Source organism: Silurus meridionalis, chromosome 3 (assembly GCF_014805685.1).
Source record: "Silurus meridionalis isolate SWU-2019-XX chromosome 3, ASM1480568v1, whole genome shotgun sequence".
Classification (NCBI taxonomy): Eukaryota; Metazoa; Chordata; class Actinopteri; order Siluriformes; family Siluridae; genus Silurus; species Silurus meridionalis.
The window spans coordinates 26,101,314-26,115,856 of NC_060886.1; the positions used below are offsets into that span (position 1 = coordinate 26,101,314).

General features: G+C 37.1%; 1 protein-coding gene across 2 annotated transcripts; it reads left to right on the forward strand.

Moving 5' to 3' along the window:
• Window positions 1-1,023: 1,023 nt before the first annotated feature.
• LOC124382799 (claudin-10-like) lies at window positions 1,024-14,002 on the forward strand. Of its 2 annotated transcripts, none has more exons than XM_046845065.1 (5): window positions 1,024-1,440; window positions 8,323-8,484; window positions 8,581-8,662; window positions 8,760-8,864; window positions 12,454-14,001. In XM_046845065.1, the coding sequence occupies exons 1-5, from the start codon at window positions 1,227-1,229 to the stop codon at window positions 12,599-12,601; spliced, it is 711 nt and encodes a 236-aa protein (XP_046701021.1). In that variant the 5' UTR covers window positions 1,024-1,226; the 3' UTR covers window positions 12,602-14,001. The 2 variants fall into 2 exon arrangements, with proteins under 2 accessions (XP_046701021.1, XP_046701020.1); XM_046845064.1 differs by lacking the exon at window positions 1,024-1,440 and adding an exon at window positions 5,530-6,632 and having other exon boundaries at window positions 12,454-14,002.
• Window positions 14,003-14,543: the final 541 nt, after the last annotated feature.

The following is a 14,543-nucleotide window of genomic DNA, read 5'->3' on the forward strand; positions in this document are numbered from 1 at the left end:
CTGACCAGAGCACCTTCTTCCACATGTTTGGTGTGTCTCCCAGGTGGCTTGTGGCAAACTTTAAACGACACTTTTTATGGATATCTTTAAGAAATGGCTTTCTTCTTGCCACTCTTCCATAAAGGCCAGATTTGTGCAGTATACGACTGATTGTTGTCCTATGGACAGAGTCTCCCACCTCAGCTGTAGATCTCTGCAGTTCATCCAGAGTGATCATGGGCCTCTTGGCTGCATCTCTGATCAGTCTTCTCCTTGTATGAGCTGAAAGTTTAGAGGGACGGCCAGGTCTTGGTAGATTTGCAGTGGTCTGATACTCCTTCCATTTCAATATTATCGCTTGCACAGTGCTCCTTGGGATGTTTAAAGCTTGGGAAATCTTTTTGTATCCAAATCCGGCTTTAAACTTCTTCATGATGCTCTCAGCGCTTTAAACGGACCTCTGAGACTATCACAATGCAGGTGCATTTATACGGAGACTTGATTACACACAGGTGGATTCTATTTATCATCATTAGTCATTTAGGTCAACATTGGATCATTCAGAGATCCTCACTGAACTTCTGGAGAGAGTTTGCTGCACTGAAAGTAAAGGGGCTGAATAATTTTGCACGCCCAATTTTTCAGTTTTTTATTTGTTAAAAAAGTTTGAAATATCCAATAAATTTCGTTCCACTTCATGATTGTGTCCCACTTGTTGTTGATTCTTCACAAAAAATTACAGTTTTATATCTTTATGTTTGAAGCCTGAAATGTGGCAAAAGGTCGCAAAGTTCAAGGGGGCCGAATACTTTCGCAAGGCACTGTAAAATTCTTTGCATTATATTGCATACAAGTGATGGTTGATGAATTTATGTAATTCGCTGTATAACAAGAAACGGTACATCTGTTTATGAACTTTGTCATGTTAACATTTAAAGGCTGACCAATTTGTTAATGTTGAACATATGATGTACTCAACCAAACAGCAAAGAAATGACAAAGCATTATCACAAGCTAAAAGAGTTCTTTTAATGACTAACCGCCAGTTCAGCCTCCATATATTTCTACACAGGTCCAGGTATTTCTCTTGCTTATTACAGTAAAATTTAGCTTGACCAAGATGTCCACTGGTAAATAATCACTTTGTAACACATGTCTCTTTTGTAATTCCATCGCCTCGTTGGCATTTGGGAACATCTGATTTTGGATGATTTTGAAATCTTTCCTAAAAGAGTTTTGTTTAAACAATGTCATGCAAGCAAATTATGGCATTATTGGCTGGATTAATGGGCTTGGGTGCTACTATTGGTGCTACTGTGTCTAACGAGTGGAAGAGCACGAGCAGAGCTTCATCTGTAATTACAGCCACCTGGGTTTTTCAAGGACTTTGGATGAGCTGTGCTGGAAATGCCATTGGAGCTGTGCATTGCAGGCAGCACCACACAATCTTCAAATTACAGGGTAAGCCCAAACCTGTCATGTATTATCCACTTAATATATCTGCAAATTAATCATATTTGTAGGAAAAACAAAAGACGTAACAGAATGTAAGGTGTAACTTAGTTGACACGAAATTTCCAAATATTATATTAAATATGTGAGAGTAATAATAAAGATAGAAAAGGGAAAGAAACAGGATACTAATGACAATACAAATAATGTAAGGATTTGATAACGCCATCTTAATTGCTCATTTACAAATAGAATCACAATAGAAACTCAAAATCATTATTTTATTTTACAAAATGATATTAGAAAATGATCTGTGATAACATTATACATTTATTTATTTATTATTATTTATTTTTTTATTGAAACATTATACATTTTTATTGGAAATTACATTCTGACCAGCCACATTTAAATAAATAGGGTACATGTGATTTCAGCCTTTATTTTCTATTCTGCAAAATATGATGATGACCTAATGATAAAGTCAAGATTGTATATTATCAGAATATTTGTTTAATTTTTTATTTTTTAATTTGGATATTTGCTGATCAACCATGAAGTTAAAAGCACTGACAGGTGAAGTAAATAACACTCATTATTTTGTGGTATGCAGTGGTTAATGACTACCAAAAGTGCCCCATGGAAGGACGAGGTATATTGTTATACTCGAGGTACACTTATATTAATTTAAAACATCTGAATCAGAAGGGGTCTTACTGCCATGTGTGCTCACATACACATATAATTTGTTTTTGTTAACAAAAGCATCTAGGTACTTTAATGTTTAAATAAAAAAAGAAAATGAATGATTTGTTCACAATGTACAGTCAATATGCAGGATTTACAGATCAGTCAATTTACAGATATGTGCAAGTGGAAAGTTCTGGTTCGTGAACCGTAACTGTATGGAGATGGATGATTCACTGTTGCGACCCATAATAGGAGCAGCCGAAAGAAGAAGAATGTTCTGTAATAATAAATGAAAAGTATATAGTGTATATTGTACATGTTCACATGTTACACTTGAATGTGCTTGCATATATTGCACTTACTGGGGTAAGTTTAATTGTTCATGTGGTGAATTGCTTGGGGGGAAAATCTGTTCCTTTGGCTTGTAGTTCTTGTGAATGGTTTTCGGTAGTGCCGGCCAGAGGGCAGCAGTATTTAACATTTCCCAAATCAGTTGGCTGCAAAACAAGGCTCACAATGGTATATTTGTTTAATACTTGCTTCTAAGCAGCCTGAAGAAAGTTATCTAGCTGTATCTAGGCCCATGAGATCATGGTAATGAAGGTGGAGCAATCTGCTCTCTGCAGCTGCTGGGTAGCGCAACATGATGTGAATGATATAACAAAGCATGACTAAGCCAGCATCTGTACTGCACATCTGTACACTCTGAGGAAAGCAGAATCAGGCTTTCACAGATATGGTAGTAGTTTTATGTCCTCAATTTCAATGAATCATATATGAAAAATGCATTGTCTGCATCTTCATGCTCAAACAAAGCCAAGTAAAGCCTCTGCCTGTTCTATCAATCCATCCTGCCATGGATACTTTTCCTATAACAACAGTAGTGTTTCTAACATAATTAAATATTGGAAACCTCTGAGCAAAAGAAAACTGATCCTCAAAAGGGGTAAAAGGGAAATTAGCTATGTGTGAAAGAAAGACTGGAAAGAGCAGGTGTGTGTGTGTGTGTGTGTGTGTGTGAGAGAGAGAGAGAGAGAGAGAGAGAGAGAGAGAGAGAGAGAGAGAGAGAGAGAGAGAGAGAACCCTCACAGTTTCAAATAAACTGTTAAGTTGGCAGTGTTTTTGGGCTATAGGTCTGCTGCATAATGAAACGATTAGATTGTACACATTTAACTATAAATTAGCAGAAAGAATGTGTCTGTAGACTTCTGTTTTAATTCTGCTGCTAATATAATTTCCATTTACAATAGAGTAGTGAGTTTTAAAAGCAGCCATGCATGAACAAGCCGTGACACTACCTGAACTGCGCTTATCAAAACAGTTTATATGTTTTGGATTATGGCCTTTCAGGTTCATTTCAGTTAAAAAAAACTTTGGAGAAGTATCTTTATATGTATTCATATATTTTTCAATGTTGGATGTGATGATATTCAATATATGGTTATAGAAATACTCGTGTACTTTATTCAATATGCACAAATCTTGTGCTAAAACTGGGATTAAAACCCACATATTAATTTGGAGAATGAAACCCATCTTTCAACCAGGGTAACATCTGAACATCTAGAGGCTGTCAGATTTGACAAATCAGTTAACCTGACCCAGATGAACACTTTTTTCATTTTTGTACACTTATTGACAAAAACACTAAGACTCAATAAACTGACATTTTAACTATTTAACTTTTCTGGCAAATGCTTTTATTTAATGCAGTCAGAGTGCAAACAAAAAGTTAAGAATTTACCATTTGTTAAAAAAATTGTTTACTACATAATGTAAAATGCATAATAAAAGCTTTGTTCTTAATGTGTTTTATTTAATATTAGCATACTAGGTCTTAATAAAGAGAGCAGCACTCCTGTGTGGAATGAGACCTAAACAACAAAACCCCTATTTAGAGAGAAGAGTCCCCTTTAAGTAGGAGAATGGTCAGAATCTTGAGTCTGGTGCTTTAGACCACTTAACCATCTGTAGATATAGCTGCTTGTTTTCCCCGCCTCTTCACATATTCATCCTGCCTATCTTCATCTTCAAGGATGCAGAGAGAGAGTCTATGCCAGACTCTCTTCACAGAGCAGTAAGGACAAGAAATGTCTTTAGTTGGGCAGTAAGGAAGAGTGAATTATATAACAGGGGAGGGAGACTGGAAGATGGTTGTTATAAGTTCACCTGGCCTCTCCATAAAAAATAGTGTCAAAGCACTAATAGCTCTTACCAGAGTTCCTCTCCAGGGGGGGCTACAGTCTCAGCAAAAAATATTTTCTGCTCTATGCATTGCGAGGTTTTCTGTTCATTTTATTAAGATATATAATTTTAATGAGCCACATTATACTTTAGCAAATGTGTGTTGAAAAAAGGTTTTGTTGACTTTATCCCAAAGGTGTTCAGTGGGGTTGAAGTCAAGCAGTCACTGTGTTCCACAAAGAAATAATGTCTTTTATGGAAATGTATGGCTCACTTTTGTTCTCTTTGTTGTAGTGGATTGGGTTTAAATCACTTAGTGCTAGTAAAGAGAAATCTTAATGCTATATCATACAAGTGTACCTCATGCAATACTCCCATACTCTCAGTGTTATTTAAAATGGCACTAGACTACATTTCTCATAAGCCACACATAATTGGATCATGTTACATGACTGTTTAGCATTTGTCTCACATTCTCTCTTGTGCCTCTTCTAAAATCTTTGGGGAGGGGCTCCTATCCTGGCTAGAGTCATCTTCCACATTCCCAGCCCATGTGGGAAGTTTCTCTGCTTCCTCACTCCACTGAACCCATTCGGTTACCACATATTCTGCAGAGGACACTATGAGTGACATCTCAAGTAACTGCACCATGGTGTCTTCTTGATACTATTAGCGTGATCGAATAACTATCATTACTTTTTTTTAAATAGTTTTCAATCTATGTCTATGTCTATGTTTGTTTGTTTTTTTTCCATTAGACTTACATTTCTGTGTAAATGTGTCTATTGTTTAATTGAAACTTCCAGCTACTTTCACTCCACCTATTTCTGTACTGTGTCAATTGAGCATCTGTTTTCTTTTATCTATAGGTGGCAATGATGAACAGATTTATAGTTTTGATTCATGCATGTTTATGTTCAATTCATTTCAATTCATTTTTATTTGTATAGCGCTTTTAAAAATGAACATTGTCTCAAAGCAGCTTTACACAGACAATGTGGTAATAAAGAATGAATAAGATGTTCTTTATAATTGTGTAAGTTTGTCCCTGATGATTGAGCCTGTGGCGACTGTGGCAAGGAAAAACTCCCCGAGATGGCATAAGGAAGAAACCTTGAGAGGAACCAGACTCAAGAGGAAACCCATCCTCATCTGGGTTGCACCGAATGTCCATTTATTACGGATAAACGATGTTGCGGGGTACAGTGATGGTGATCAGAAGAAAACTGTAGTCCTGAGTCAGTGTAGCAGACTGTTAACTACATTAACTACAGTCCAAATCTATTCTCAAATTTCCCGTTCTAACTCCGTAATTTCATGGAACCCCAGGGCATTGATGAGAAACCGTCCCCAGCTGCACAGAGTGGCCTCCAATCAAGGAGAACACCATCCAGAAGCAGGCCAGGACAAAGTGGGCAGATTCGAGGAGGGGAGAGGGGCAGGAAGAGTGGTCACTGGAACTTCAGGAACATGTTTAACTCGACCAAGAGAGCGAGAGAGAGAAGAGAAGGAGTATGTGCTGTCCCCAGAAAGCTGGCTGGAAGAACATATTATTAGTCTTATGTTTTAAAGAAATAATCTTTAAGAAATTCCATGTAGGAAATTTTATGTATTCAACTTCTATTATATACATGAGGTGTGGTCTAAAGAACCACACAAGAGTCTAACAAAAATCTCTATTTGTTCTGGTTTAGTTTAAAAAAAAAGGGAAATAGTTATTATTCAAGAAATTTGTTTTTACCTGGTGAATACTATAAATAGGTTTTTCATAAGTTATACATGTGTAATCAGTTTTTAAATTAAAAAGTGAGTCTTGTTTATTAAAAAACATTTGACTGTGTGTAAACAAAAAAATAAAACACACTTTAACAGTCTATTAGCTATAAGCAGCTGTAGGACCAATTTGCATACCATGGTCACACAATGTCCTAAAGACCGATTTGTTGAAAATCTGTGACGAGTGGTGGCCAAAACCCTCCCTAAAGAGCAGCCAATGTATGACTCAGGTACACTTACATTATTTAACCTGGGTTATCCTGGATTACCTGTGTGAGGACCTGTTTTGTACGCAAACAGACTTTGACAAAATAACTATTATAAAATAACAATGGGTAAAATGGTCACAGAAATATCAGCATTTCTTGTAGCCACAGCTGGATGGGTGCTGGTGTCTTCCACTTTACCAACAGACTACTGGAAAGTGTCTTCAAATGATGGCACAGTAATTACTACAGCTACCTTCTGGTGTAACCTCTGGAAGATTTGCGTGACCGATTCTACTGGAGTTTCCAACTGCAAAGACTTTCCTTCCATGCTCGCGTTAGACGGTTAGCCAGCTCTTTTCACTGAAATACTTTCTCATATAAGTGAAAGAGAGATAGTATATGTTAGTCAAAGAGTAACAGAGAATGTTTCTTCTAGAATGACAAAGAAACTTAAATAAAATTTAACACAAAAGTGTAAAAAATAACCAAATGAAGGTAAAAATGAATGAGAAGATGAGTGCAGTTAAAAGTAGAAATGATCAGTCATGTTGTCATGTATTGCTTAGTTTAGTTTTTTTTTTTAAGGTCAACTGTGATGCCTGTTAACTAATGAACATCATTTTCCAGCTGGAAAACCTGATTTAATGTACACTCATGAGAAATGACCCATGTTGATTCTCTTTTTAAAGGATGGCTTTAAATGATACAGGTTCAAAGTAGATGTGGAGAAATGAAGGGTGTAAAGACTTAAAACAAATGTTCAAACATGGCTTGTTATCTGCCAAACCTTAATTACATTATTATAGCATGTTTAATCAGGCATACATTGCTCAGTTTTACATTGCTTTACTACTGTGGTATGTGTATTTAAAAAAAAAATACTGGTAAATATAAAGAGTGCACACAATACTGTAGACTTTACCTTTAAGTTTTCATGAAACAAAACAAAATATAAAAAGCAATTCCCACCCTATTCTAACCCATTTACCTAAAATAATGTTCAAGGATTTCTGCATTTCGGTTTGTGTTTAACAAGGCTGAAGATAAGAAAAAGGGGTTTTCAAATGGGCAGTGAGAAATAGTTTGCCTGCTGATGCATATCTCATTAAATTCAGAATTGTTACACCCAATGCACAAGAGTGTGAATGCATGACTTTCAAGTTTCTTTTAATCCTTTTTAAAGGCATAATTAGCTTTTCTGTTTCTTCTCCATTACAGTTGGTTAATGTTTTATGAACAAGAAACAAATATTAAAAATAAAGCAACACTCAGACCTTTATGTCCTTCAAGGAAACCCCACTGGGACACAAAAACTCTGCACAGATCGTGATGTACTAATGTTGAGTAATTAATTGCAGTTGGAATTTGTTGGTATCAAAGGCATTATGTCTTTGGGTTGTCTGTCTATTTATGTATATCTGTGCATTTGTCGAAGATTCATGTTAGTGTAATATCTCAAAGATATGGAATTATTACTAATGCAAACAGGGTCATGGTCACAAGAGGTTTCAAATTTTTGCAAATGTCTGAAATGTTTATCTTTAATGGTTTTCAGGTTTGTCATATAGAGATGCTACATACTATACACTTTTATTTGCAGGAACTGAAGACACAAGATTCTGCCTTTATGCACATTTTGTCCTCCTGTCTGTCATTTTGTCGTCCTGTCACAGCCCTCCTGTCTGACTGGGATCCTCATTAAGATAATATCTTAATGTTTGTAGGATTTATATGAAATTAACTTTCTAACCAGCACATAATTTGGTTATGTTTGGGAATCAATACAATAGGATTATACAAAACCAGTTGCTATACTACATTGGCTGATTGCATGTTATTCTTGCCTGCATATTATAGAATTCATCTAAACATTTACTAGATAGCAGTCTGTTGCATATGTTAAATGTGATACCCTCCAAACATCAATTTTCTGACTTTGCCATTATTTATGTCATTATTATTTACATTTTGCATGCATTAACTACAATAATTTCATATTTGAAAATACAAATATGTAACTATTTTGTGAAAGGTTACATCCAGGTGTGCAGAGGACTGATGATCTCAGCTGTGTGTCTTGGTTTCTTTGCAACTGCCTGTGCTCTGGTGGGAATGAAGTGTACCAAAATTGGAGGAAGTGATCAACTTAAAGCTCGAATTGCATGCTTTTCTGGACTTCAGTATTTTCTTGGTGGTGTGTAAACTTTTCTTTGAGCCAGCTGTGTTTGCAATGTGCTTGCAATGATGAATGAAACTCTGCTCAGGTAAACCAAACTTATTATAATTGCAGGTCTCTGCTCTTTGACTGCCTGCTCTCTGTATGCCAACAGGATCATGTCTGAATTTTTTGACCCCATGTTTGTGGACCAGAAGTATGTTCCTGATAATTTGACACAACATATAAAGATGTAACGAGTTTATTTGAGGTCAAACAGATGATTTGAGATCAACTGCTTTGTATCTTCTCAGGTATGAATTGGGGGCAGCATTATTCATAGGTTGGGCAGGATCTGCCCTGTGCATTCTGGGAGGGATTGTTTTCTTCTCATCACTGTTTGATGGTAATAGCAAAAGGTAATATGGAGAGACAAACAAATGTCCCCTATTGGTGAAACATGAAAACCTTACATTTGACAGGTTAACTTCTGATAACCGTATACATTTTCTGCACACAAATCAACTTATATATCTGTGGTTTCGTACTGTAGTATTACTTCTAACACAACACAATGTTGTCATTTTACAGAAAGTGTCATGTCAGAAACAGGAAGTACTTTTCTATTTTAAAGTATAAATTATTATTTAATTATTTAAGTGTTATGTTAATGTTTTCACACATTTAAAAATTTTTGAAAACACAATCATCAGACTCAATGCTACTATTCCTTGAACATTCTATTGTAATTGATGATTTATCAGATTTTATGACTTGTAAACAAAATTGCATTGAATCTGTAAAAGCACCTAATGATTATGTTTAAGATAAATTACAACCCAGTTCAATGGATTTTGCTATAGACTAAAGGCATTTGGTGTTAAAATCAAAACATGAATATGAGTCTGCTTTATTTTTCTGATAGATACATCTAGATGTGTTGAATAACTTGGCACCTTCAGCTGCAGACCACCCAATATCTCCAGCATGTTTTGCAGATTTTTATCATAAGCAGATCCTTTATCATGAGCGGATAGTTTTTATCTTTACATTTTGCCATTTCCATCATGTTGTTAGAGGTTAGTGTTGGTATCAGAACTTATTTAATTTGATGATGAGTGGTTTTCATCTTGTGGGATGGTCTCTATTTTTCTGTTATGAACAAATAAAGTATTTACATTTGAAACATGTTTAGAATTGAACCAGTAACAGATATCAACTGCTATTAATTGTTTAAACATTCGCTTGCGCACAGTGCCATGGTTCTAAGTTGTTTAACACTTGATGCAGATGTAATAATCAGAAATTTGAAGCTCAAATTCCAATCTATATTCATCTTTTGATATAAAAAACAAAACAATTAATAACGCAAAGAAAACATAGAACTGGACAATGAAATAGTATCGGAGAAAACGACCCTAGGTTACGTATGTAACTCTAGTTCCCTGAGGGAAAGAAACGCTGTGTCAAAGCGCTTTGGGAACACGCCCAAGTGTTCATGCTCTGAAAGAATGCATGTAATCATTAAAAAATTGGACGCTGGCCGTCACCGGTGGGTTGACGTTACAAACCAGAAGTATAAAACGCATATGAGTGAGGGCAGCAGCAGCCTCTGTAAGGGAGAAGGAAGCACTGCAGGGATGCCAGAGGTGTGGCACAGAGACGCAGTGTCTCGTTCCCTCAGGGAACTATGGTTACATACATAACCTAGAGACGTTCCATTTCAGGAACTCAAGCTGCGTCGAAACGCTTTGGGAATGAGTGTCCAATCACGCCAGACTGACCAGTCCATGCCTAGTGTGTGTCTGTCAACTCAGCTAGAGGAGGACTGAGGGGCCAGGAGTGGCACTGCAGTCTAGGTTTTAAAACCACACAAAGGTCAGCGGGGTGGACCAACTCGTAGTGTTACATATGTCTTGGAGGGGAACTCCAGAGGACCAAGATTTTGAGGCAGCCACACTCCGGGTGGAGTGAGCTCTGACTCCGAAGCGGGGAGACCAGAGGACTCATAAGATGATGTGATAACATCAACAATCCACCTGCTCAGAGTCTGCTTATTAGCAGGATGGCCTCTCTTGGAAGGGCTGTAGCAGATGAGCAGCTGATCGGTTCTTCTCCAAGGATTCGTCTTGTGGACGTAGGTGTTGAGTGCCTGCACCAGACAGAGCCGGTTCAGTTTCTCCTGGTCTGGGGCCTAGAAAGGAGGAGGATAGAATAATCTTACGGGTCATAAGACACCCGAGGGCACCTTGGGGATGTAACCTGTACAGGGGTACAGGAAGGCACTAGCCATACCTGGGGTAAACTCCAGGAAGAAGGGGGCCATGGTAAGGGCCTACAGGTCCCCTACTCTTTTGATAGAGCAGATGGCTAACAAGAACATGGTCTTAATTGAAAGGTGCCTCGGTTAGAGGTTTAAAACGATGGCCAGGTGCCGCGGAGAAAACGCTTTACAATCGGGTCTCTGCCCAGAGATTGCCCGGCCACAGTGGCGTGATAAGCTGAAATGGCGGACGCGTAGACTAGTGTGGACTTAGCCAACCCCTTGGTGAACTGTCCCTGAAAAAAATCCAGCACTGAACCAAACGGGCAGTCAACTGGATCCAGCTGGTGGTGCTCACACCACGAGCAGAAAAGACGCCACTTGGCGGATACAACCTCCTTGTAGAGGGAGCTCTGGAGTGGAGAATGGTCTCTACCATCTCATTGGAGAGACCAAAACCTTGGAGCTGTGCCCCCTCAGGGTCCCTGAGGGGGCCGGGACAGGGCGGGCAAAAAATAGAGTGGTGCAGCGCACCCCTTCATCGTCGGATCCCCAGAAAGTCCTGTGTCATGACCTTTTCTTGAAGCCTTTCTGTTGAAGATGACAGTCCTCAGATCTGTCACGTCACGGGTGCCATGCAGGATCCTTCAAAGGGGGCGAGCGAGTCACAACGCTACATTTGGAACATCGACACCTGTTTCTTATTCTCCTGAAACCTTTCAACCACTGAGCTTACAGAGGAGAGATCTCTGACAGAGTGTGCCACAGGTGCCTTTGTGTGGACACCAGGGCAGCCATAGACCGCCCAATGGCCCTAGCAGTCTCTTTAGTGGCTTTGAGAGCCAGATCCGCACAGTAAAGCTTATGAATAAGCTTATCTGCCCGGGGCACCTCCCACATCCAACTCATGCAGCATGTCAGCCTGATATGCCTGCAACACCGTCATGGTGTGCAGGAATGCAGCGGCTTGACCTGCCGAAGCATAGACTTTACACACAAGTGCTGATGTATTGCGTAGGGGCTTCGTGGGTAATGTCGGGGTCTTAAGAAAGGAGGCGATTCCGGGAAAGAGATAGGTGGCAAGTGTCTCTTCAACCCACGGCATCGCCTCATAACCATGTTCTTTCCACCCCATAATGTGGGAATACACAGTAGAACTGGGGGTGAAGGGGAAAAAAGCAGAAGAAGGCTTAACCCATGACCTGGACACCTCGGTGTGCAGGTCAGGAGAAAAGGGAAGACACCAACGCGAAGGTTGTGACATGGGTGTTAGAAAGCGTTCATCTAATTTACTAGATGAAAGCACTTTCTGCTCATGAACCGGCCAAGTAATATCGAGCTTGGCAACGCCACGCGTTACAACTTCTGTAAGCTCCTCGGCTTTCCTGACTCTGCATGCTTCGCTCCCAAGCAAGCAACACACAAGCTGTGCATTTTTTGCTTGCTTTAAATTTTTTTTCTTTTTTCTTTTTCTTTTTTGACAAACAATATGACACCCACCGGTGACAGCCAGTGTCCAATTATTGACTGATTACACACATTATTTCAGAGCTTGAACACTCTGGCACATTCCCAAAGTGTTTTGACGCAGCTCGAGTTCCTATAAGGGAACTATATTATGACTCCAAAAAGGTTTATAAAAAATAAGCACATTACCAATGTGGAAGTAATATAATATTCATATTATTAGTAATTAGTTTTAACTGAATCATTAAGGTTTACTAAAGTGTTGTTTTCTTCCACAGCTCGAATGAGAGGAATCGATATGTCTATAGTGCAACCTCTTATGTTTCTAAACCTGAGAAGAAACAAATCCATTCAACAAATGTCAGGAGGTCCCCAACAGAAGACAGCAGCACCTCAAAAAACTTTGATAAAAATGCCTATGTGTGATACACACACACAAAAAAAAAACCCACATTTCTTCCGTCAAAGACAATCTACTAAAGAGTTGATATAACAGGAAAACCAGTGGGATCATCCCCAAACCTAAGTTTTTAGAGAAGAAATCGTAACAAGTGTAAAAGATTCAAGACAATGGGCAATCTTTTCAGAAGTGGACGTCCTTCATTTTCACATGACTAGTAACATTGATCATTAAAAAAAATATTTTTTTGGGAGGAATACTTAAGACAGATTTAAAAACTAAATTATTTGAAAAATTATTTTGTCTGACAATTTACTTATAGAAATTATTATTAATTTTTGCAAAGCATAGATTACATTTGAAGCATGTACCCTGTTTATTCATGGAGTTGCAGATTTTAACCCAGATTTATTTTTTGTTTTTATTTTTTTGAACTAAATTCATATTTAACATTTTATCTTGTCAAATGTTCTGCCAAAAGTGGCTGTTATGGTTGTAGTGTAAAATGCTTTTGGGAAAAGTTTGAATAGAAGAAATTGGACTGTCAAAGAACTATGAAAGTTTATGAACAAGAGTATATGTAAACAAACACAGATATTATATTTCCCATTTAAAATGTAGAGGTAACACTACATGAAAGGCTCTATTTTAATATTGCTTTTATGATGTTAATAAGTTATCAGCTACCACTCATTCATATATTTAGTTGACAATTCATCAAATATAATTATTACTTAGTTTTAGATTAAGTATTTTGTCATGGATTAATGAGTAGCTGAAATTTAATTACATCAGTATGCGATCAAAGTATGACAAACCTTTTATTTGTGTATTGAATCTTTCAGAATTAAAATAATATATTTTTGGGTTATTTTTTTTGTTTTCTTTAAAATCATTTGCTAAGTCATTTGTGTATGAAAACTATTTTGCTTGGAAGAACTTTTGTACAAAATTATTAAAGTTTTTAATTGCTGAATTAATAATAAATTATGTTTTACTCTAATAATACTGTATATAATGTAGTGATATTTGGAGTGAAAACAGAGTAGTCAACACCAGCTCAGTGTCAGAGTGCCAACATCCGCAAAACAAATTAAAAGCTCTCTCAAGCTTGAGTCTGGCCTGTGAATGATTTGTAACCTGTTTCCTACATGTTAAAAAACACTTGATCAATAGACCGTAAACTTTAGGTTTATATGTTCCATTCATTTATTTTCCATCTGTTTTTTATTAACTTTTCGTAACTTGTAAAGTAGCTTAAATATGCATTCTCATAAGTCAATGTGCAGTCAGTGGCGTGCAGTGTGAAAACAAACAAAAGAGCTTTTTACTGAAATTGTCATAAACTTGTAATAATCTTTTGGGAATTTATTACTCCAAAGCAATATATTATTTCTTTTCGATGTATAATATATTAGTAACTGATGCTTACTTCAAGTTCAATATAAAAATATAATAAATATGAAATGCAATAAATAATGCTGTTTTAAACATTTTTTTATAATAATATATAATAATTGACTTAGTTACTGTATATGATTTGCACTAATTCCCATAAAATGTCACTCATAATATGCAATTAGATTATACAATTATTTATAATTAAACAATATAAAGCTTAAAACATTTTTAGAAGGTTGTGAATTTTTTTCAGGTAAGTCTATAGGTTTAAATTTAGCTCTCAAGGTCATTTGAAGGAAATGATCCAGGGTCAAATAACTTATGAGATAAAACATTTGCCAGCTTTAGCAACAGGGACTCTGACAAAATGCCTGCTGTAGTTAATGATCAGCAACCAAAGATTTCTTGCTCAATACTTGGAAAAGCTACTCAGTAGTTCCACACATAACACTTCACACTTCAAAATCAAATGTTCAGACATTAAAACAGCTTCCATTGCGTTTTCAGACATTTCCCAGACCATATAGCAGGTATACTGTGAACTGAATTCCCCTCCCAATATTTTTC